At 39.7% G+C, this 25104-nt stretch overlaps 2 protein-coding genes across 5 annotated transcripts in view; one reads left to right on the top strand and one right to left on the bottom strand.

Annotated features, from left to right (window-relative positions):
- Positions 1–8534: 8534 nt before the first annotated feature.
- Positions 8535–11358, bottom strand: ATG12 (autophagy related 12). Its single transcript, XM_032206695.1, has 4 exons — positions 11172–11358; positions 10866–11002; positions 9342–9404; positions 8535–8990 (listed from the first exon to the last, which is right to left on the bottom strand). Exons 1-4 carry the CDS (start codon positions 11335–11337, stop codon positions 8931–8933), a joined length of 426 nt encoding a protein of 141 aa, XP_032062586.1. The 5' UTR covers positions 11338–11358; the 3' UTR covers positions 8535–8930.
- A 133-nt stretch (positions 11359–11491) lies between these two features.
- The window catches only part of AP3S1 (adaptor related protein complex 3 subunit sigma 1), a 32947-nt gene continuing 19334 nt past the window's right edge, over positions 11492–25104 (top strand). For all 4 annotated transcript variants that reach the window (XM_032206023.1, XM_032206022.1, XM_032206025.1 and 1 more), the window contains exons 1-3: positions 11492–11614; positions 15127–15218; positions 16997–17108. In XM_032206023.1, the coding sequence (XP_032061914.1) occupies positions 11546–11614; positions 15127–15218; positions 16997–17108 (273 nt within the window). In that variant the 5' untranslated portion in view covers positions 11492–11545. The remainder of the gene's footprint in view (positions 11615–15126; positions 15219–16996; positions 17109–25104) is intronic.

The following is a 25104-nucleotide window of genomic DNA, read 5'->3' as shown; positions in this document are numbered from 1 at the left end:
TAGGAACAATATTTATGGCTCTCCAGCTTATGTTTTTACTAACACCCCACGGACAAATGGCACAAGGATCTGAGCGCATGTACAGCAGTTAACACATTCTAGCTTCAGTCACTTAGGGCATCTGTCACTGAAAAATTAAAAAAAAAAGAAGAGAGCATTGTAATCCACAGAGCACAGGAATTGTCTTCACATTCTCAGTTGTGCTTCTTATTAAGGAGTATACAGTGTTTTATGTTTCTTTTTATTTCTGGAAATCATGTGTTTATACCCTTGAAGAAATTAAATATTAAACATATTTCTCAACTATTCTTTAGAACAACACTCAAGTCTGTAGGAGACTTTATTCCAACAAATGTAAGGGATGTTGTAGCTTTCAATTTTACAACAAAAAGTTTAGGTCCATTTAAAGACTTGAAGCTTATTTGAAAAATAAGTCCAAAGTTACGGAGGCGAACAGTGATTCACACTGCCATGCCTTACCGTGCAGGATGCACGGCTGCAGCCAATGCTCAGGAACTGCACTGACAGTTCCTCAAGAGCTGGACTTGCACACAGCTGTGGTGTCAGGGATGGCCACGCATCTTACTTGATTAGATAGTGAAGGTAAAAAAATTACAGAAACAATCCCTTCTGCTCCATCACTGTTGATCAGGGTTCTACTGTACCAACACGCCTCACCAATCAGATCCATCAACCTGTCTCTGGGTAGTGCCAGTACTCAGTCTTTGTCATTCAAGATTAACAGGTATTTAGTACCATATTCCCATTAAATAATTCTGCAGAAACATTTGCTCGTTCATGTGACCAGATTCTTGTATTTTGCTTCCCTGAAAAACAAGCTGTTTCCACTTTGCTTAATGATGACACACACTGGCGTTTCTCAGAGGAAACACATACTCACATTTGGTACTTCTGAGTCTATTTGATGCTACAATACTCACAGGGTGGCAATACATACATATGAAATGTATTCAAATACCACAGTGCCTGAAGTGGACATACATTCTTTGGGCTAGAGAGAGAGTGAGAGTAAGAACAAGTATGTAGCTTGCGGAAGAAGCATAAAGGTTTAAGGACTTTTTTCTGTATTTCACATTAGGTAGCCCTTGTGAAAAGCACAGAAACTTGGAGGGTTCCCACAGAAAGTGAATCATTCTTGCATTCGTTATGACATGACTTCACTAGGAGGCAGAAAGGAAACAAATAAACCATTCCCATTGATATCCTGACAGTTAAAACCCTATCTTGGAAAATGGGAGTTTGAAATACAACCACAGAAATGTTTCTCCATGGACAAATGCCCAACCACTCAAATTCTATCCAAAAGACAAGTGCAGGCACTTCAAGCAATCACTGGACATGATGCCTAACTGGGAGAGAGATTTACACCAGCTTAAGTTCCGAGCAGGTGTTGCCACCTCACCTCCCATAGGGATGCAGCTCACATTTTGTTTTTTTCCTGCCTCATTTAAGAAAATCTTTGATTAAGAATGATGAAATTGATTGAAGATTATATGGTGCACCTTGTTATTTCAAGATTTGTGGTCAATCTGAAAAAAAGGGACCCAAGGTGCCTGAATTGTCAGACCATTGTGGCAAGCAACTACATTGTGCTTACTCCCTCTGGTCTTCTATCCTGAAAAGATAATCGCACTTCAACCCAATAAAGTGAGCTTACACTCTTCCTCCACGTGTTATAACTACAACCATTTATTCATTGCTATTAAGTTCCTGTTCCCCTAAGTGCCTTTGAATCTACAGAGGGGGCTTCTGTAAGGGAATGTTTGGAGCTACTGCTGTTGTGCATATGCATTGTGCCTTGCAAGTTTTGGGACTACATGACTCAATGGCAGTACCTCTCTAAAAAGGGGTAAGAGAACACAGTATTTTGACACAAGACAGTCATAGAGATAGGTTTAATAACCTGCCCCAGGGAAATTCACCTTACTGAAATATTTCACTGCACAGTCCCAAAGCCCTACAGTCCAGTCACCACCTTTTTCTTCAACCTTTGTATGATTTAAGAAGGACTGCAGCCTGCATCTGAGAACTCAAAGCGACTCGGTGATACCTAGAGCTCTGCACCTTCTATTTCACATGAAGATCTTTGAACTTTTGGGTGGATGCCATTTGCAAAGAGACCTTTTGGGTTATAATCAGGAGGAAACGTAAGTAAACATTTGTTGCAAACATCACCAAGATTGCTATTTGGAAATACACAGCAATGCACCACCTGAAGTAGCAGTTCCCAAACTCAGATCTGGAAGACCAAGCTAAATGATTAGGGGGCCCTACATCCAGACAGACTGACTCATTCTGGGGCTGTGAAAAAGCACTTGCAGCCTCCTCTCAGCCATATAACCTCATGAGATCCAGCCTTCTGCACCCAATAGACCTTGCATGAGAATCTGCTGCTTGAACAATGATACCAAAAAACAAAACAAAACAAACAAAAAAACAAAACATGAGAATAAATCGTATCAAACACAGATCATACAGTGAAACACAATCAGGCTTCAAAATACAGTGATCAGTGAGTGAAGTGAGATCAGTGAGTGAAGTACAACATACCATGTCACACCATACTTTGAAAACACTAACATCTGCTAAGCAGTGCATGTACTGCTGAATGAAGCAAAGTGCACGAATTGCTGGGTGGCATTAAACCACACAGCTCAGAAAAGACTCAAAATAATTTGATTCAGTTTTGGTGGAAGTTAGTATGCTGTGCAGAAGGTGCATATGTTATAAATAAAATGGAAAATATTGACATCCATATGCTCTCTGCGAGAAAAATAAATTAAAATAACTTTTTTTTTTTTTTTTTGGTAGTATTTCTTTGAGAAAGCTAAATAAAGTCCTGCCTAGACTTCTTTGCACTGACAATATTTGCTGTGTAGTTTTGTTTGGAGCCCTTCTCTTCTTTGAGGTTTCCTGTTTCAGAGTTGGAGAGCTCTTAATGCATTTTAATTCTCAAGAGTTGCCAAGGTTGTTAGTTCTGTTACCAAGCTGGTCTTGAGGGAAAGACATTTTTGTCTACTTTAACTTTATACACTGATTTTTGCAACTGCAACAACTAACTATAGCCTCTAATATTTTTAATGCTAATAGCCCTCTAAAGAATGGTATTTTAACACTTTGCACTCTGATTGGTTGATATATACATAAATAATATTAATCAGGAACAACTCCATGAGAAGATGTAGAGCAAGGACATAGACTCCTGCAGTTTTTCCTAAATTTTACTATTTAATGTTCATCATGTACCTCTAAGAAGAAGTATGAGAAAATTACGATTGTGTAAGTAGTATTTCTGCACCATCTATAACCTGCATCTTTAACAAAAAACATTACAGCACCTAGCTGTCTGCAGACATTTAGCACAAGTATCTGTTCCATGGGAAAGCTGGAGAACTGTTTGAAAAACTTGTGAGACTGCTTCTCAACTTCAAAGAGCAACTTTTTTTTTTTTTTTTCTTCCCTGAAGTTTAATTCTTCTCAATGTGGACACAAGGGATCAAATCTCACCTGAAATTGGGACTGTGTATCTACTAGTAAATAACCCAAGGACTACTCTGTGGCACAGAGGCCAGCTATCAAAGTGCAGCCTGCATCCATATTATTAACCTGTTAGCAACCAGAACAAGATGGTAACATACAAAATGTGTACCAGAAAAGGCACCTTGGTAACGCATGAATTGTGTGTATGCCAAAATCTATGCTAGCAACTGCTCTACCAATTAGCTGTACACATGACTGAGCTACGGTGCCCCAGAAAATTTCCTGGCACTACTGACTCTAGTAACATAGACGTAGTGTGACTGGCTTAATGTTAAGCTTCTAACTTATTTGGGCCTCTCTTTAGTCAACAATGTGATTCATTCAACCTTTTTTTAAGCATCTATTTTAGGTTGAAACAACCTCTAAATGTATTCTTATCTCTCTATATAGTTAGGCATCAAGTCAAAGTTTTCTGGTGACAAAAAACTGGTGAGAAGTACCTGACACCTCATGGGCTTGTGGTTATTGAAGCAAAAGCAAAGCAGGAGCAAGAAAAATACCTAGGATCTTATGTTGTTTACTCTTGGGAGCATATTAAGTATGATACTAGAAAAGCTAAAGTGTGATCTCAGAAAATAAGAATGAACATATTTAACTTGCTCTGTTACCAAATGTTTTTGTTCTCTTGATGATCCAATACAAAACAAAGCCAAAAACATTTTTTAATATATATGGCATTTTATGCACAGTTGTAACAGAGTCATAATCATCATGCAAAACCCAGTGTTAAAGGCATTTCCCCCTCCTTTCTTTGTCTCATCTCTCCATATGAAGATGTTGTAGTATGTCAATGCCTTGCATAGCCTTTGTCCAATGTCATCTGAAGAGTAATGAAGACCTCAGGATACTCAGGAACAGCATAAGATAAAAGCTTGGGCAAGTAAAAACAGTTTGATCTGCAAAGTGACCACAAATTGCAGCAATGCATGAATAGAATCTGCTTGGGAGCTAAGGATGAGTTTGCAGAATTAATAAGTGAAAAGTCTTCCTTCATTTTACTGTAGATCAGTACGTTCAAGATTATGTTGAGGGTATAATTAACACAGACATCTTTTCTGTTAATACGTTAGCAGTAATTCTTCAAGATTTAGAAGTTGGCATTTGCTCAATATGGCCATAGGCAACATAATTATGCAATTATTTCACTCCTGAGGCAACTTCAGTTACACTTAGCTCCTTTGTTTTCTACATGCTTTTAAGATTAGTTCAAGCTACAGATTAGAGTTTTATAATTAATCTCCAAACCATTATCAGAATAATAAATCATAAACAATGCCTCCTGGATGAGAGGGTTTGAACTCTGTCACTGTTACCTTGGAAACAGAGTAACAATTTTGCATAGCACTATTTAGTATCAGAACACTGTGAAGCACTAAACCTTTCCTGAAAACAGTGTAATCATCTTCCTTTTAAATATTTATCCTTACCTCTCTCAATATTTAAAATAGTTTACTGTTTTTTTTTCCAACTTGTCTATTCTGTTCATTCAATTACGTAAAATCAAGTGAATAAATTACATTGCAAATATTGTTAGCTCATTTCTATATGGAATAGTCGTGTAGCATCTTTAAATGGAAGACAACACTCCTAAGTCTACAATGTTACTCACGGTATGCTGTGTACAGGGGATATGATGTGTCATGTTCCACTTAAGCTTCTGATGCTTACAATTTAGTGGAAGTATTCTTTCTTAAAAGATAACTACAAACATTTTAAAGAATTTCAGGATCATCTATGATTTTAGATGCTACATCTTCATATTTTAAAATTTAACTTGTCTTTTGCAAGATTTGTGTTTTGCAAATTCTACAAGCCATGGACTGCGAGTCTTTTATCTGCTGTGTAATGTATTTGATGCATCTGCTTTCTAGTCTATTACTTAATACACAAAAGAAATGCTTCTGCCACTTACAACAGGAACGATTATATCCTGACTCCAGAAAGAGAAGCTGTGGGCCCCAAAGGTACCAGACTGACAATAGATGACTAGCTCTCTGACTTGAGACAGTAACAGAGAAAATGACAAAAAGGAGGAGTCACATTACATGAAGTATGGAAGCTACACTGGGGAATTAGCAGAATCAGAACCGGTAGTCATTAAAATGAAAGGAACATAATAAAGGCAGCCACTCGGAGAATTCATTCACTCATCAGTCAGACAAGGCAAGAGGTGAGTAGTCACTGTATACTGGTAAATTAGGAGCCAATAAATAATATAGCTATGGTTGGAAAAAAAATGAAGAGCAGAAACAGTTCAGCATCTTCCTTTCACTCCACACAGTATCAGGACTAATTACAAAAACAGATCTTGTCTAGCTGACACTTCAGCTAGGGTACTATTACCTACTTGGGCTACGATACCTCAAGAAAGGTACGAAGGTCATGGAAACAGAAGTTCATGAGAAACAGAAGTGATTATGTATCAGGAAAAACACTGCATCGAAAACAAAACAAAGCAGCAAACAACAACACAATACTGATGCTTCAAGTCATACATATATATTGGCAGCAGCAGGGCAGTAGGAAAAAAAACCTCCAAAGTAATATAGTAGTATTAATTAGAAGACAGTACCCACAGACTTTGTGAGTATTCATTGTTACTGATGTTTTTCTAATCAAACACATACCAAGAACAATTAAATACTATTAGCCCTGCCTGTAGGTAGGAAGAGAAAGCTCCTTTTAGCTTTCTTTTGTGATTCTGTTTTTGGCTGTTCACTAGACACGTTAGGCAGTCCTTGCTTTGTCCATCAGGAGTGTATGCATGCACACATATATTTGTTTCTGCTGGATACACCCAAAACCCACATCAAGGGTGTTGTGTTTTTTTTTTAGGGTAACATTATGCCTTATGGCTTATTGTAGAATCATAAAATGAATTCTGCAAGTAGTGTACTATTTTGACATAGATTCAATGTCTCCTTCAACTCCTTCAATTGTTACAAGGGGGCTTAATGATTTCTGAGTCTCAGAATCTGACAAAAACCAAAATAAACTGGAATTAAAGTCTCTGAGGAAGTCTCTTAAATTAATGAAGTGACTAAATACCTAGTAACTAACATTAGAAATTGCATTAGAAAGAGCAGTATTGGAACAAGTAATGCGTGTGGTGCAAGGAACATGCTGAATCTTAAATAGATGCATAACTCAAACCTGTATGGTTAAGTTGTCCAAATTCAGAAATGAATGTGGTGAATACAAGCAACACAAACTACTTCTGTTGGTTTTACTTTACTGGACTGTTATCTCTGAAGGAATTGAGGCAAACATTTTTTTTTTTTTAAACTCAAACACAAAATTTATCTATAGATTCAACATAAAGGACAACCCTCTAACATTAGCTGGCAAGATACAGTGACCTACAGTCCTCCTTCACTTCCAGATCCCGATGGATTTTTATTTTATTAAAGAAAAAAAAAAAAAGGAAAAAAACTAAACACACGCAAAACAAAGTTCTTGCATCAGTCCTAAAGAGCACATTTGCACTGCATCGAATAGTTTCATATGTTAAGATCAAATAAGGTAAAAGGCACCAATGGACCTGCCAGACTATTGCCTTATCTTAGGCAAACATAGTGCCACACAGGAGAACAAACTGCTACACATTTTGAGGTAGGCAAGTGGACATATTATGAAAAAGATTGGAAAAAAATCCAGAAAAAAAAAAAAAAGCAAATATCTTTGTCCTCGTGTACCCTCTGGTGGCTGTACAAGGTTATACTGGCTTTACAGTAACTAAGCAGGCAGTTTCTTCAGAATGGAACCAGAGTGCTCACCTCTGCACTAGTTCTGTTAAATCAACAAAGATTCATGAGATCAGGGTTATGAACGAGAAAAACTACAAAAATTCTGCATTGTTAGCTGAATCCAATGGATTCTTATGTAGGTTTTCCACCAAAAAAGTCACTATTCTCATAGGAAGTATTACACATCTGGTGCACGTGCCACATTCTTGGGTGCATGGAAATATGGAAATAGCAGCAGCACCCACCTCTACATTAAACCAAGCATTAGTTCTCCAGAATTCCTCAAAGGGTAGAAACAATTTGGCATGTTGGTTGCAAGAGACCACATAAGAACTGCTCATACTGGACACACAGGTTACATGAGACAGCAACAAATCACTCAAGCTATTGGACAGGCCTGCTGCTTTGAACCTGCAGAGGCTGCTTTGCCTGCATGTGCTGAAGAAGTGGATTGCATCAGGGACCAAAACTGCGAGCATAAGAACAGTCTTACAGCAAGCAGACAGCTAACATTTAATTTAGTACAGATAAAACAAACATAGAAGATAGCACAACCAATTTAAAATAAATTCACAGAAATAACCTGAAACAAAAACAGCAAACGTAAAAGAAAAAAAAAAAACAAACCCACAATAACCACCACACCTCCCAAACCCTCCAATAAATAAAAGGAGAGGTTGGCACCCTAGTCAAAGTACCAAGTCCCCTCTAGGGTGAAAAAAATAAAGAATCCTCATTACATTATGGCTTAGCACAAGGACATAAAGTGAACTCTATTTGGTTGATGGAACATGCAACTGGTGAAGCAGTAAGAGCAGCAGCCAAAAGGACTAAATATAAAGTAGTTTTTTAGCACCTCATGTCTATTACTTCATTAACAGAAAGACGCAACGAGTTTTGCTACTCATTAAACAATGCCAGAAATGAAATATCCTGGCAACTGCTGAAGTGTTCAGCCTTGTACAAAGTTCTATGCAATTTGGCAGGAGGACATATTTCTGAGGCATATGCTATCATTACGCTGTGCCATATAAATAAGGTACTTAGACTGCCAACATGAAAAGGCATAGAGCAAGGTTATTTACCAATACCTGCATATTGACTATGAGAAAAAAATCTAAATACATTCTTGAAGTGAGATAACGTATGTTCAAGGTGTAGAGTCCATAACATACAGAATGCACACAACGTATGAACAACACTTGAGAAGCAAACTGAATACCAGGCTGTAGGTGCAATTCACATCCCTTTTTAATTAAAAGGAAACCTCATCTTCCATACACCATATACAGCAACAGTGCTGCCCAGTCCCGAAGACAACTTTGAAAGAGCTTCCCTTCCTGTACAGCAATTGGGAACTCAGAAGCAGGAGAGCTGGCTCTGTTCTACAGATATGCAGATTTTTTTTCTGTACCCAAAGTGTACATTGGAAGAAAGCTACACAATTGGATAACCTCGGTAGCTCTTCTTTCATGCTATTCAACTGCTGCCGTTTTTGTAAGTATACAGTCACAAGCAGAAATCCAAACCCTCTTTTTTCCGTGCATTTACAGGTGAGTTTAAGAAAGTGAGTTCCTCTTCCATTTTTGAAGATCACACCTATGCAACTGTGTTGCTTGTCTTTCACCCCCATGCCTGGGTTTTGCAATAATGCAGCACCAGCTTGCCATCACTTCCAAAACACTGCAATAAAATAAAACCAAGAGCTGTTAGGTTATTCACAGACTAGCATATACACAAAGCAAAACAAAAACAAGCCAGATGAATGTATCGTGAAATACTGTTGTTCATAACAAAGGTCTCCATCACAACTGGAGGCATGACATACACATGTGAAGTACTGCTCTTCCAGAGGCTGTATGAAGTCATGTCTCTTCAAACCTTATCAATACAGATCTGTGATTTGCAACTCTATTACACCAAATTGAAGATACCACCAGCGCAGCTAGGAGCAGTAACAGATTTAAAGTGCCAGAATCATACCACAGCCTCTGCTAAGCACATTTGGAAAGGATATTTAAAATTGAAAGTCACCTCATAGAGGGTCCCAACTTCCTGGTCTGGAGATGGAGCAAAAGACTGGTTCACATATATGAACTGCAAGAAAAGAAAACAGAAGATGGAGACTTCATAAGTAAGGTACCCAGAAGAAATGTTCTTCAGCCTGGGATATGTAAATCTGTCCTATGTTTATGATGTATTTAATAATCTTTACAGACTGCACCAAACTAGAACAAGTTAGCACCTTCACTGCAGGGTAGAGGGGCAGCATGACTTCCAAATGAGCCCCAGCAAGGTGCTGAATGCATTCTCCTATAGGATGATCCACTGCTCTCCCATACTGCAGCAGGAAATAAACTCACTGGTTTAGTTCTTCATCTGATTTTGAGTATCCAAACCACTCCCACTAACCTAAATTTTCTCAATTAGAACAACACTCACAAACACAAACAGATTTTATTTTTATTTTGGTCACCATTCTCACTTCCTGCTTTAAACAGAAGTACACAGAGTAGCTAGTCTGTAGTGTCAGAGGGCCTTGGGATCTGCAGCGTAAGATGGCAATATAGATATCATGCAGTTTCCAAAAAAAAGCCTATACAGTTCCTAGGGTTTTGTTCCTGAAGTTTAGCTTTAAGTTCCATGCTGGAACAGTCTGTGCCTCTTTATTTTCTTGTTAAGACAATGAGTTAATGAATTAAACTGTTGATAATATTCACCAGCGGTAAAAACTAACTATTACTCTTTTTTGAGACATTGTTAGTTACCTTATCTGATACTTCAGTTGCACGTTTCAGCATTGTAATGAGTCTAGCTTTTATTTTATATCTAAAAAGAAAGCTCATATTAAAAAGTGTATGGGTGTTGAAATAAAAGTGGTAATTTCAAAATATTTCTGTACCAGTTCCAACTCCTACATTATCAGAAGGGCTTTTAGGCTTCAAGGGGATTAAGGAACAGCACTGGCACTGTGCTGCCCAGCTACGCACATTCCCACACTAACCGTTTTGAAAAAGGAATCAGTCTTCTGACAGCACCTTTAAACTGTCTGGAAGAGAACTTGTGAAGGAGACAAGCCACCAGCAATCAGAAAGTCAATCCCAAACACTTCAGCGTTTTTCCTAAACGCTCCTTCCATACAGCTGGTTTTTAGACCTATGCTGCACGTATGAATCTCCCAATGAAGAGCAATTTTGCACGGAATGTACAGAGCTGTGTGAAGTGCAGGCTGGGCTGTAGAATCATAGAGTCACTAGGGGTGGAAGAGAATTTCAAGACCACCTGGTCCGAGCATCGCCCTGCTACCAGTGTCACCCACTAAACCATGTCCCCAAGCACCACGTCCAACCTTTCCTTGAGCACCCCCAGGGATGGTGACCCCACCACCTCCCTGGGCAGCCCGTCCCAGTGCCTGACAGCTCTTTCTGAGCAGAACTGCCTCCTCATTTCCCAACCTGAACCTCCCCTGGCACAGCTCGAGGCCACCCCCTCTGCTCCTATCACCTATCACCTGCGAGCAACACCCGCCTGGCTCCCCGCCGGGCCCCCCTCAGGTACCAGCTGCTCGGAGGCCATCAGCTTGAGGAACTTCTTGATGAAGTCGACGAGCCCCTGGATGGTGCGGGTGCGCTCCACGGCCCACTTCTTGGTCCTCATGATGGGGGTGTCGCCCACGGCCTTCAGCAGCACGTCAACTGCAGGGGGGGGGCACCGTTAGCAACCCACCGCGGCGTCCCGCCTCCACCGCGCCCTCATTGGCTACCGCCGCCAGCTCTCTCCGCTGATTGGCCCTCTCGCCTGCCCATCACCCCCTCCCCCCCCCCCCCCATACCCGTCCCCACAGCGGCCCAACCGCCGCGTTACTTTTCTTCTTGGCGTCGCCGGCGGGTTCCTCGGTGCCCGGCGAGCCGGCCGCGGGAGGCACCGGCTCAGCAGCGCCCGCCGCCGCCGCCGCCACCCCGCTTTCCGCAGCCTCCTCCCCGGCTTCCCCCTGCGGCGACACCGCCGCCTGCTCCCCGTCCTCCGCCATGCTGCTGCGGGCCGGGCGGAAGCCACGCCCCGTCCGCGCAGCGCGGCGCCGCGAGGCGTTTTGTCCCTCGCGGGACGCCGTCCTTCCACCACCACCCCCCCTCCCCCCTCCGGTCCCGTCAGGCGCTGGGGGGCGGGGCGGCGGCGGCGGTTGGGTCCGTTAACGGCTGCGGCTCGGCGCGGGCCCGGCCGGCGGGGGCGGCCGCACCATGATCAAGGCCATCCTCATCTTCAACAACCACGGCAAGCCGCGCCTCTCCAAGTTCTACCAGCGATACGTACGGGACGGGCGCCGGCACCATCCCGGGGAGGGGGCGGGTGGGGTGGAAACGGGGGTTAGAGCCGTTGGGGGGTGTGGGTGTGGGTGTGTGTGTGTGTGGGGGGGTGCCCTCCAACCGCCCCCGCATCGCCAGGTCCCCCCAGCAAAAGGCGTTTTCCCAACGACTTCCTCATTTATTGGCGTGTTCTCATTCAGCGCCGAACGTCTCGGTGGTTCTCCGGGTGGAGGGAGAAGCCCTGGTTCACTGGCAGGCTGCTTTCCCGGGCTATCTATCTATCTATTTACTTATTTACATTTCTCGCGTTAATTAATTTCGTTAATTAATTAATTTGTTTCTGGGAGCTGGCTCGCAGCGCGTGTTTTTTTGGCCTCCTCTCGGATGTGGCGCTACGTGTCTGTCTGTCTGTCCGCTGGAGCGAGGAGGGCGTTCCGCGGCCCGCGGAGTTAAGTCAGCGCTGCCCTTTTCCCTTTGAAAGCTTTCAAAATAATAGGAAAATACATTTCTCCCCCCCCCCCCCCCCCCCAAAAAAAAAAAAAATCACTTGCAAAAGTATATTCTTTTACAGGGGAGGCTGAAGCAGCTCTGAAAATGCGGTGTGAGAGCTTGGTCTGAACGGAAAGTGCAGCCCGAGGGGTCCAAGAAACAGTGTGGCCACGCTTAATTCAAGGATAAGAGATTTTAAGCTAATGCTTTAATCACGCATACAGCTTTTCCTAGCAAACAGACTAAGCTCTGCTTGGGCTGACCTTGGACAATAAAATCCAAGAAAACAGCTGATACTCCCCAAAATTATGTAAACTAATTATTCTTACAAAGAAGTGCTATTATTTATTCGTATCTGTGGCCAGTTACTTAAAATTCTGGCCACTACGGAAGCCATATTTAGCTTTACTGGAAGGGATGTATCTTGCTACACACACCTCAGAGCAAAAATGATGACTCTGAGGCCTCAGTTTGCGCTGCAAGGCTTTTAATTAATGGAGTGTAACTGATACAGGTTATTGCTGTGGGCAACTGAATTTGAGCCTTTCTCCTCAGAAAGTTGATACAGAAAAACTCTAATATATGTTGGTTAATCCCTTTTTCATCTCTCTCATCAATTCTGTGTTACCAAGCTGTTGTCTTTCTTTCACTGTTCCTAATTTAAAAATTCAAGTGGAGTATTATCACCTACCTATATTTATAAACATTCCCCTTGTGTATTTCTGTGTTTCTTTATGGATAACTTTCATTGCAGAGCTTCAGTAACTTCTGAAAGATGTCTCCCTTATTCCTCCCTCTCAGTGGGGATATAACGATTAAATAGGTAGATGAAATACTTTGCAAAGGTATGCATCTCCATCATTAATGTGAAGCACTTAATTCCATTCTCATTTCAATTCAAACATAAATATCTTTTTCTATCTTCTGATATGGTTGTGCATTTGCAAATTTCTGGGTAGGAAAAGGAGAAACAGGGGAAGGAGGAGTGAATGACAAGAGGATAACAGATTTCTCTTAGGAATTCCACTCGGCTCCTGTCAGAAGGAACAGATCCTTAATGTATAAAGTAGGATAATATGCCTACGTAAACAACACTGTGTAGTCTTTAAAATGAAAATAGCAAATGAAAACATGAAATGATGTCATTATCTATTATTATTTTTAGTTGCCTGTTGTTTGCAACCTTGTCTTGATCATCCCTTTCTGTGTAGCTTTACGTTTCATATTGTAGACTTGTGGCCATAAATTAGAAGTTGAAAATAAGCTTCAGAACAACTTTGAGAATAAGGGCAGATTCTGAAAATGAAAGCTATTTTAAGTAGTCAAAGTACTTATCTCAGTTTCTCGAGGGGAAAAAGACACATCCTCTCTTTCCTGATACACACAGGGAAAGAAGCTGAGATTACTGCAGTGGAGGAAGGCAGGCACAATGTAAGAAACACAGACTACACAAGCAGAGGAACCTGCACTTGGCTTGTTCTGTGTTTCATGGAGTAATTTATGTCTGCTGGAGCTTTTTGTTAATGTCTCTTGATTATAGAGGTTATTTGTAAAGTAACACACAAATTTAAGGTGATGAATGCAAACTGCACTGATGCCAGGCTTTGTTTGCTTAGCAGTCGTGGAGGGGACTGCACCAATTGCTAGCTGAAGTCACTTTTAATATGCATGCACCAGTATTTGTTCATACAGTGGTGTAAAATGCTGGCTTCCATCGTTGTTCAGGGATTGGGGCTACCTCTGCTTGCTGACTTCAGGGTTCAGTGCTTAAAAAACAAATGCAAAATTAGAAGAGTTACTTATAAATTTTTTGGCTGCTGAAGCATGTATAGATTTGCAAGGAATGAGTCTGCTGTTACAGAAGAAAATGTGCAGAAATGATGGACAGTCACAGTGGGAACTCAAGAAGAATGCGGTGAACTCAAAGTTAGAAGCAATGTTTCTGATCAATAAAAGACTGTCAGAAGGAAAGTTTATAGCTTAGCTATAAATCTATATTTATATAAAATATAATAATCTATCTATCTATCTATATATATATAAATCTTATCTATAGTTTAGAGCTTATACATGGCTCAAATGCACCACCCCCCTGTTAGAGCTTTGAGACTACATTCATGCATTAGCAGGCAGAAAACAGTTTCAAAGGATGTCTAGCCGTTCAGGCTACAGTGGAGATGTAGCTCTTCCTGAATATTTCACAGTACTTCCTGTTTATTGAATAAGCTAGTTTTAAATCATGGTATTTGTAGAATACCATGAAACTGTTGGAAAGGACATGAAACTGTTGGAGAGTGTCCAGAGGAGGGCTACGAAGATGGTGAAAGGCCTTGAGGGGAAGACGTACGAGGAACGGCTGAGGTCACTGGGCCTGTTCAGCCTGGAGAAGAGGAGGCTGAGGGGAGACCTCATCACAGTCTACAACTTCCTCGTAAGGGGTTGTCGAGAGGCAGGAGACCTTTTCTCCATTAACACTAGTGACAGGACCCGCGGGAACGGGGTTAAGCTGAGGCAGGGGAAATTTAGGCTGGACGTCAGGAGGGGGTTCTTCACAGAGAGGGTGGTTGCACACTGGAACAGGCTCCCCAGGGAAGTGGTCACTGCACCGAGCCTGTCTGAATTTAAGAAGAGATTGGACTGTGAACTTAGGCACATGGTCTGAACTTTTGGGTAGACCTGTGCGTTGTCAAGAGTTGGACTTGATGATCCTTAAGGGTCCCTTCCGACTCAGGATATTCTATGATTCTATGATTCTAATTTTCTTAAAAGCTGTCACATTTTTCACACTTCACAGTAACATGTTCTTCTGCAACTTAGCTTGTAAAAATCTTTCTTTTTTTTTTTAACCGCAGGTGTTAAAATGACATAAGTAACAAACTGCATATTGGTTTTGGCAGATTTAAGGCATGAAAGGCTGATAGTTTAAGGATACTCATATGCTTTGTGTTCTGTTTACTTGCTGTGGGTGCTATGCATTGTTAGTTAATTCATTTTAGCTTGATAGCAAAATATGTTTTCTTTTGTAGAGTGAAGATACGCAGCAACAAATTATCAGAGAAACTTTCCATTTAGTATCCAAACGTGATGAAAATGTCTGTAATTTCCTGGAAGGAGGCTTGTAAGTATCAGGTTTAAAATAAGCATTCTGTACTTGCAAATATTTCTGCTGATAGTAGCACACTTGTTTTTACAGTTCTAATGTAAATGCCATGTCACTTGACCAATTTAGTGCACCAGTAATGATATCATCTTGATCCCAGGTATGCTCTCCCTTACTCACTGGAATAAACACTTATACATGTGTGTGTATGTATCAAAATTACTTCGGCACTAAACCACATTTTTTTTCTAGTACTGTAATTGACACAGTGCTATATCTAATCTTAAAAGGTATTCAGGCACAAGATGGGGAAGAAACAGGCAGATGATACCTAACCAGTTTCTCTATAATCCAGCTAAAAATTTATGGTCTCATTTGCAGATGCACTGGCTATTTCCATACCCACTGAGAAAATTAAGATATTTCATAGCTGTTGTTTAGGCTTAAGCTCTTAAAATTTGAGACAGCCTCCAAGAGTAGGAGTCCCCAGCCTTTCTGTCAGGGTTCAGACTTGCTCTATGAAGTAAGAAAAAAAAGTATTTAAAAAAAGCGTTAACTGCAGTTGTAACTAAGACTTTTTATTAGCATAGTTAGAGTAGGAAAAAAGCAAGACTTGGGTCCTACATCTCCAGAAGACACATACAAAATACTATTTCTTGAATCAAGTCTTTTTTTTTATGCACTCTGGCTTTAATTGAAGAAATTCTGACGTGGAAAAGTGTTTTGTTTTTAGATACTAGTTATTAAGATTGAATAGCTATGAAGGAAAAGGGTCATAGTCGATAGAGTAGGCTCATAATCTCCAGTATAAACATAGAGATTGTCATAGTCTGCTAAACATTTTAATAATGGAAATTTTCTGATTGATGAAAGCTAGTATGTTAATGCCTTAACTTTCTGTGTGCAGAGTCACACCTAAATATTTAGCTGTACCATGTCAGTTACGATGTCTTTTTCTTAGTCAAGGTGATCCCTTATATACATGTATATACATTTATATATTTAAAATAAAATGCTTCTCTATTAACTACTCAACTTTTGATCTTAGGGTTAGGTTCTTGAAGATGGTTACAAGCTGGAAATATGTTGGCTTGAAATCTCTAAGCTCAAGAACTCATTAGGAGCCTTAAAAAAATTACAGGGTACAACAGAAAGAAGCTAGACACAGAGAACACGAGTCTGGCTTTCCTCTTACTGCTCAATTCTGCAGTTGCCATTTCAATCTATATACTTTTTTTCAGGGCAGGTATCACTTTATAGTTTGCAATTTGGCCAAAGGCCTCAGATTTTATAGATACTAGCTTAGCGTACTGAAATATTTGGAAGAATTTAGGTAGTTCAGTTCTGGTATAGAGGTAAAGGAGAACTGTGAGATGTATAGCCATGTAGGTCCAGGCTAATTTTATCTGAGCAGACATCCTCGTGCCCAAAGTGAACGTTAATGATCTGCCGAACATCTCTTTCCTTGATTTGTGTATCTTATTCTGAGAGGCTATAGCAGACGAGAAATACCAGTTTAAATATTTTCTCTTCTTGCTGAAATTATTAATGTCCATATAGATAACACAAACTGTGCTCGTGTGTTAAATGTAACTTGTGCTGTCCTGGTGTGTTGTTTTTTTTTTTTTCCTTTCTTCCATTATAATTATATCACAAAATAAAAGTTGTGTCATAGATTTGGGAAAGCTCCAGCCAGTCATTAGTAACAGGGCTCCTGTTAACTGAAATAACTCTGGGCAGTTGTCCAGCGTATCCTGAGATGCTAACTGAGCTTTTATGTTTTCTTTCCATTTTAGATTAATAGGTGGATCTGATAACAAACTTATTTACCGACACTATGCTACCTTGTATTTTGTGTTCTGTGTGGATTCCTCAGAAAGTGAGCTTGGCATTTTAGACCTAATACAAGTAAGTTTGTCTCATTGGTTTTTGTTTGTTTTTAAAGTTGAATTACGATTCTGAGTACCTTAGAAATTCAATTCAATATTTATCTTTTTCTGTAATACTTGGAAATGAAGCTAACTATGAATACTCTCAAAATGTAGAGAATTATTTTTGGGTCACCTGCAGTTTTCTGGACTTTCTTTGAAAAACTTATTTCCCAAGTAGATTGTAAAGAAGAGAACAGTTAATTTGGAGCAATCATCAGTTATTTTTAATTGCAGCTTTGCAAGGCCTTGTTTTGGCTGCAGGTCAAAATGATGCAGTCCAACCATTTGCCAAGATGATGTTGGATGATAGAGCTTTGACACACAAAGCTGCTTGTACATGTGTATGCGTGTGTGTGTGTATTTACGACAAACATAACAGATTAAAGCATCCAGAACCTCTTTAGATGAAAAGGTCCACGTGGTTTGGGAGCTTTTATTCATATGTGCCTTGGAAGTTCTGTACAGGGATGGGGAGGGGAAATGAGGACAGAGACAGAGATCTGGTACAGGGTTCTTCGGGTCTCCGTAGGAAAGCATTGACAACAAAGCAGCTTAATAAGGTAACTGTTTAATAAAATAGAATAAGAAGAGGAATGCAGATGTTGAGTAAATCCTATGTTCATTCAGTTGCAATGCATCTTGTGTTCATGCAGCATCAAATGGAGCCCAGGTAGATTTTCTCATAGCACATTGTACAGACTAGATTGTGTCCATAGAGAGAAGTTCTCCCTTTTTCGGGAGCTATTTTCAGATATTATATAATTTCCTCACAAGAAAACAACTCTGTTCCTAAAGGATGTTCTCATGAGTATTTCTTGCTGCAATTTTAGATAAAGACAACACCATGCAGGTGGTGTAATTGCCGCTATCAAGCGGGTGCTGCCGGCAAGCATCTCTGCTATGATTAGCTGGCAGCATTTATCCTGTGGCCAAGATATTTGTGCAGCACAACACTGTTCTGAAAGCTACAGGGTACGTGCAGTATGGCACAGGCCTGGGGCTGCTTACATGAAGCATTATGTGGATTGCCAACTCCTGTATGTTCAATGGTCTTTTGGTCCTTGATCAATACATTCCACTCCTTGATCCACCTACAGTTTACCTTTCCCCAAGGTGCTGCAAGTTACAGATTACATTAATAACATATGGGCTTCTTAAGTCCAAAGTACAAAGCCCAATAGAGCAGATGTGACCTGTATGAGATCACTAACTCCTTGAATACAGTGTCTTCCACAGTGCTTCTAGCATAGCATGTATGATTTAAATTGCTAAATAGGCCTTTATCAATTCAGCAAGAAAAATCATGTCTGGTAATACAAAAACTTGTATGTTCAGAGAACTCTGACTACACCAGTGATTTTCAACTTAAAATTTGCGCATGAGCAATTTCACTGATGATTGTTAGTGTAGTCAGATGTGTGAAACAAAAAATCGTTTCACACCCTGAAGTGATCTAGGTCATTACATAAAATTGGGTCTCAGCTCAGTGATTCACTTATGGTTAAGCATTTTAAAACTTGATTCCGTGCTAATTTATTAATGTGCTTGAACTATGTTTGTATTGTATACTTGTGTTAGGAATATTAATTCCCTTAAAAGCTTGTGTGTCGAGAAAATTGATTTTATTATGTGATCAGTGGTGTCCTGAGACATGGGCCTGTATGTATTGACTATTGCATTGCAGAGAGCCCTGTGAGCCTTAAAAGCCTTGTGGTTCCCTGCAGACCTTTCTTGGCACTGAATAGCTTCTTATAGTTACCTACAAGTGTTCAGAACAGCTCTTAGGAGTGAAGTGCTCTTCCAGACTGTAAATCCAAATTATCTTTGCAGGTGGGTGTGTGGATAACAAGGAAGGAAACTGTTTTTCTAGATTCTAGTATCATTTTTGCTCATACAAACATTCTGCAATACCTGAATAATGCAAGTTGCTGAGGGCAGTGTATAATCGCCTTGCGTGCTTTTAGCATTTTGTTCTACACAGTTGCTTAGTTGCTTGTTGCTTAGTTAAGTCTTCTAAAATACTTCCAAACTCAGAAAAGAAGCATATTAATGTTTCATGCGACTTAGAGATATTTTGCAGATAAAGTGGTTATTTATAATACTTCTTATTTAATCAGATGGTAAGAATAGGAAAGACTTACCTACATCAGTGTCTGACTTGCTACATTCTACCAGGCCATTATCCAGATTCAACTAGCTTTTTATTTGTAATGGTATATTAAAAATGACACACCAGTAACGTCCAATTATTTCCAGTTACATAGTGTAAACTAATTTTACTTTGAGGTTCTGCAGCTTCCTACTACATATATAAATATAGGACCATCAAATTCTCTGAATTAGGCAGTGCTTAACCTTTCCTTTAAAATTGCGTTGCTTCTTGTCTCAAAAGTTCTTTGATTTCCATCTCCATATCTATGTATTTCACATCTTTTCCATTAAGCCCCAGTGTTTATTTACATGCAATTGTAACTACTTAAAGGAAGCAGAAATAATAAAAATGCTATTTCTATGTATAGCAATACTTGTTTATTTTTTTTTCTGAAACATATGATTTTGTTTATAAATACAGTCTCACCACAGTACCTGCAGCTGCTTAGTGTTCCCATTTCTCTAGATCAGTGTAATTCAACCATTTGATTATAGTAGAAAATATACGGAGATTAATTAAACACTTTTGATTTCCAGTATGGCTGCCAGAAAGATCTGTTTAATCCTTTTACCAATAGCAATCAGAGTTAAATGGATCTTACCCTGCAAAAACACCCTCAGAATGTTTATTATTTCATCTCAATCCCATGTGCAGTGCATATTGACAGTATGTACACATACACATGCACATACTCTAGTAAATAAGCTTAGTTTTTGTGTTCAGAAATGTTGAACTTTTTGCATATGTCTTCGTTTACTCTAGTTCAGAGACAACGAGCTAAGAGTAAACCATCTGTAGTTATGAATTGTACATGTATTGAATTGTTTAAATAAGTAGTTATATAGGAGGCCAGTTTACTATTTCATGAATATAAAATGGTGAAATGAACCTAGACCTTTGTGTAGCACTTAAGACTTACTCTGTTTTGTAAACTGAAAGCACCATAGTAGATTAGATTGCACATAGTGGTCATCAGTTCTTTTCAGCATAACATTTTTGCTGTACATAGTAATAGTTGAGATACTTCTGTGAAGGCCGCTTAGGTCACCATTAGGTCTGAGCTGTTTCATGGGTAAGTCTTCTTGGCTCTGGTTTAATGAATGCACTGTATGTATTAAAAGTCACAAGATCTACCCCAGTATTTATACTGAGTACAAATTAGAGACGTTTGAACATAACAGTAGGAATTTGCTTGAGGTATTAATTTTGGTCTTTCTTTTCTTTAACATGGACACTAGCAATATTTTATTTATTAATGTATCATTATTGAATGGTAGGTCAGCATCTGTACCATGTTGTGCAGTCTTTTGGATTCAGTGTAAGTTAGGTGGTAAGTTGTAGCTCTGATAGACTTTTCTTGTTGGTCTTTAAACATAATGTTATAGCCCATGGAAAAAAAGTACATAAAAATATAACAAGCTGTGGACTGGCATGAGTGTACAATTAGTGACATTTATGATGGAGCCTAACTATCCTAAGGGCCTAATGGTCTGTGTCAGCTGTAAGCATTTTTGAGGATTATAGCCCACTGCTACATTCCCAAAGCATGTTGTCTCAATAAGTAGCTAAATCTGTGAGATCATAATCTTGCATGAAAAGTCTTATATAACCTTTATATAACTATATAAGCATGATACTGTTGTTCAGTAAGATGTATATAGATGTATATGGGAGATGTAGTGCAGTTCCTTTTGAGACACAGTTTTCTCAGTTTCTAAGGATAGACAGATCATCCAGACCAGAGATTCTTTTATGCTAATGTGGTGGTTCCGCTCGAGTGGGCAGCCAAGCTCCACCATAGCCGCTCTCTCACTCCCCCTCCTCAAAGAGGAACGGGGAGAAAATACGATGAAAAGGGCTCAAAGGTTGAGATGAGGAGATCACGCACTAATTATTGTGACCGGCAAAACAGACTCAGCATAGGGAGACAATAAGATTTATTGCTTATTACTAACAAGCTAGAGAAGTGAGAAACAAAGGAAAGAAACCGAAAGCACCTTGCCCCCCCCATCCACACTCTTCCACCTCCTCCCCCCGAGCGGTGCAGGGGAACGGGGGAATGGGGGTTATGGTCAGTCTACAGTGCTTCTTCTCTGCCGCTCCTTCTCGGTCACTCTCGTCCCCTGTGCTGTGGGGTCCCACCCACGGGATGCAGTCCTTGATGAACTGATCCAATGTGGGCTTCCCACAGGCAGCAGCTCTGGAAGAGCTGCTCCAGATATGGGTCCGTACCACGGGGTCCATCCCTCAGGAGAAAACTGCTCCAACCTGGCTCCCCCACGGGCAGCAGCTCCTGCCAGGTCACCTGCTCCTGCGTGGTCTCCTCTCCACGGGCTACATGTCCGGCCCGGAATCTGCTCCGGCAGGGGTCTTCCACAGGCAGCAGCCTCTGTCGGTGCAGGGCCACCTGCTCCATCATGGTCTCCTCCACGGGCTGCAGCATGGAACCCTGCTCCACCGTGGTACTCCATGGGCTGCAGGGGGACAGCCTGCTCCACCATGGTCCTCACCGCAGGCCGCTGGGGACTTTTTTACATAAAAACCCTTATTCCCTTAATGGTAATGCATTAAGTTCATTGGCAGGTCTGCTTGAAAGCCAATGCACTTTTGTTTTGACTAATAGCAAGACTTCAGTAGTCTTTCCCTTATGCTGTAATCTTGGTGTTCTCTGTAGAAGCTGTGAGTAAGAGTACATTATTGAAAGAAGGATGGGATGTCAGTGCCAGTGTGGGTAGTGCGGTGGCTTCAGATGCTTGCAGTGATATATGAATGATGACTTACTACCACCCTCAAAGCAGAAAAGAAACCAGCTTTGTTTATAGAGGACTGGCTATATTGTGGGACTGTTATGTTCCAAAGTTAGTTGGGAGTCTCAAGTAGCATTTGAACAGGAAAAAGCAGTGAAGAAAAAAAAAAAAAAAAAAAAAAAAAGCAGTGAAGAAGAATTCCATCTGCCCCTTTATGGGCAGATGGAATTAATTGTGTATTAAAGTTTGCCACTGCTGTTTAGCTTAGAAGTAGGAATGGGATCTTCTTGACGTGAGTAATGCTTGCTGGTTTTGTTGCATTTCTGTACATACTGTTTTTTGTTGGTATTTGACTTTATCTAGCCTCAGACAGATGAATTTAACTGATTACGTATTCTGCTTTTTCTGCCATCTTTCTTATCTTCCCAATATTAAACTATATTTTTCTCCTTTGTCTTATTATTTGCCTGTTTAGGAAATAAGGTTTTCTTGGTAAAGGTGGTGGTCTGTGTTTTGACATATTCATGATTATGGGGGGCTCCTGGATTCTGTTCTGTAAATATAAGCAGCAAATTAATACTATGATACATATGCTTTACTCTTGAGTTATGTACCTGGCTTAATTGGAGTGTACTTACTACAAAAGAGGTTTTTTTTTTGTTTTTTTTTTTTGTTTACTTTCATGGAGGTACTCATGCTTTTTTTTTTCTTTGAATTGTAAAAAGCTATAATTTCAAAATTGAAGCACAAGGGGGAGCTAGACAGTCATTGTGAATTCATTCTTAAATCCTTAATTTCCTGCTCTGTATTTGACTCATTCATTTGTTTCTTTTCCCTTTGCTTTTCCAATAACATCACAATGTAAATTTGATTTTTTTTGTGTTGTTTTGCCTTTTTTATTACCTGAAACAATTGGTGTATATTCTCTTCTGTTTATTTTGATCTGCAAGAATGCAGTATCTGAGATATTTACTGAACATAAATTCTGGCACTGCTTGTTATTGTGTGCAGTGTATTCAACTCTCAATTAAAATTGCAATGAAAGCAAAGTGGCTCTAATTTTATCTAACCGTCAATTTTTTGAAGACATCTTAAAACAGATGAGAAATGTTAATGTAAAAAAAATACATAGTTTGCCTTGTAGATCAGTGCTTTTATAGACCAATAGTTTGTGAGGGTTCTATACCTTGTCAGTGCTGGCATTACTCTGAATGAACATTTCATCATGAATGGAAAATTGAAGAAGCTTCTAGGGCTTTCATCAGAAGTCTTTAGTTGGTGAAAATACTCTCTAAAGAATACTCAGTTCAAGCTGATTTCTGTATAGAAAAACAAATGTTTAGTGTATCCCTGTGTTGTGTGCAGAGATTTATGAGTTCCTGCACTGTGTACTGTTGTCACTGTGCAATGGGTAGAGGTGTGAAAGCAACTACTGTAGATACAGGGCTTTTATGGGAGAAGCCCCGGTTACTGGAAGAAAAATAAAACTTCTGTGTTTCTGATGTGTGGGCATACATACTGCTATTAAATAAACATATCTTTGGGGTCTTCTGAGCTTTTTTTAATGTGGAACATTTGTTTCTCAAGCTACTAGATGAATGTCCAAGTCAGGATATATAAATTTATGTGTGAACTTTGTGATGTGTATGAGGAATATTTTCTTTCAAAAATGGTCTCAATCTGTGAACTCTTATAACTAAAACCTTTAGGTAAAGGTTACGTTTACACGCTATTTTCAATCTTCTTCCTGCAGCTGATCTCAAACAGCACTGTCCTTGTATCCACATTCTTCTAAGGTACAAGGAAAGTAAGAGAACATCTGTGGTTATTTGTTTTGCTGCACATACTTATGAGCTGTGTAGTTTGTTCTGCTTAATATATATATATTTTATTTGCTTGCCTCCCTTGTTTATAGAAGACTTTTATTATCACAACAAATTAACACCTACTTGAAGAAAAAAATCTGCTTTGCTTAGTTTCAATAAAATTTAACATAAATGTGTTCATTTAGGTAGTTAACTTGTTAATGATCTTCATTGTCTTGAGTCTGCCTGTGAAAATGCTCGGTGTTCCTGGTTTACATTATTCACTGGTATTTTAGAATGTAAGAATAATCCTTGTTTTAAATGCATAGAACATCAGTTAGATGTAGTTGGACTTGAAAATGGAAATTAAAAGTAAGTTACTAGCAACAGCAGTACACGGTACTCTTTTATATGTAAGCAGGTTCTGAAACTGAGGGATTGAAAATAGCAATAATGTGAGTTGTTATGCAGAGTAGGCAACTGGAAATGACTGACATCAAATGGACATAAATATGTATATGTAAAGGCAGGCCTTTTATTCCCTTTTTTTTTTCGTCAGTAGAAGATGTCAGCAGAAATTTCAATTTCTTTGGGCCTAGGCATTTTGAAATCTGGTTTCTCTTGAAGACTAAGGTGGAATTAATAAGCCACATTGAAAAGACAGGGAATTAAAAACAGGTGCTTAACTTCTTCCATATTCCTGCATTTGGGTGTGAGTTTAGAATTGCGAAAAATAATTTATGTGCAGTGACAAGTTAAGAAATAGTATTAAATGCATATTGTGACAGAACAGCACTGAAATATAGAAAAATGAATTTAAACTTTCCGTAGGTTGCAGTTTCTTTACTAGTCATTAATGCATGATCTGTAAATGCTTACAGAAGTTCTTTCTAACTTTGAAAATCCTAAGCTCTCAAACCCAAGCATATGTTTCACTTGGAGATCTTGCCATATCTCATGTGAAGTCAAACAAGAGTTACCCCTTGCATAAAGGAAATTCTGCTTATGTCTCTGTAAGACTGGAGTCTGCCAGTATACCACAAGCAGATGGTGATTGACACTCAGGGGCTACAGGAGTACAAGTGTCGTCATTTTTTTTATTATGCAACCTAAATGGGGGCTGGGATGATCTTAGAGGCCTGGAACTGGCTAGCATGCCTGCCAAGGGTTCTGTTTGGAGGTACCAGAGCAGGGTAACCTACAACCCATAGCTGGCAGAAATCATACGTGGCTAGACTTGAACAGCTGCTTTGATTTTTCTGCCCTGTT

The sequence above is a fragment of the Aythya fuligula genome, chromosome Z, assembly GCF_009819795.1.
Source record: "Aythya fuligula isolate bAytFul2 chromosome Z, bAytFul2.pri, whole genome shotgun sequence".
Lineage (NCBI taxonomy): Eukaryota > Metazoa > Chordata > Aves > Anseriformes > Anatidae > Aythya > Aythya fuligula.
The sequence above is the reverse complement of the archived record's forward strand: the minus strand, read 5'-3'. Positions and strand labels throughout refer to the sequence as shown.

Bases quoted from the DNA above. Each gene is read 5' to 3' on its own strand.
- ATG12 (XM_032206695.1), bottom strand. From the start codon at position 11,337: ATGGCGGAGGACGGGGAGCAGGCGGCGGTGTCGCCGCAGGGGGAAGCC. The intron at 9,405-10,865 runs GTACCTGAGGGG...CTTTTCTTGCAG, and splicing joins TGATGGCCTCCGAGCAGCTG to TTCATATATGTGAACCAGTC. The intron at 8,991-9,341 runs GTGACTTTCAAT...ATTTTATTGCAG, and splicing joins AAGTTGGGACCCTCTATGAG to TGTTTTGGAAGTGATGGCAA.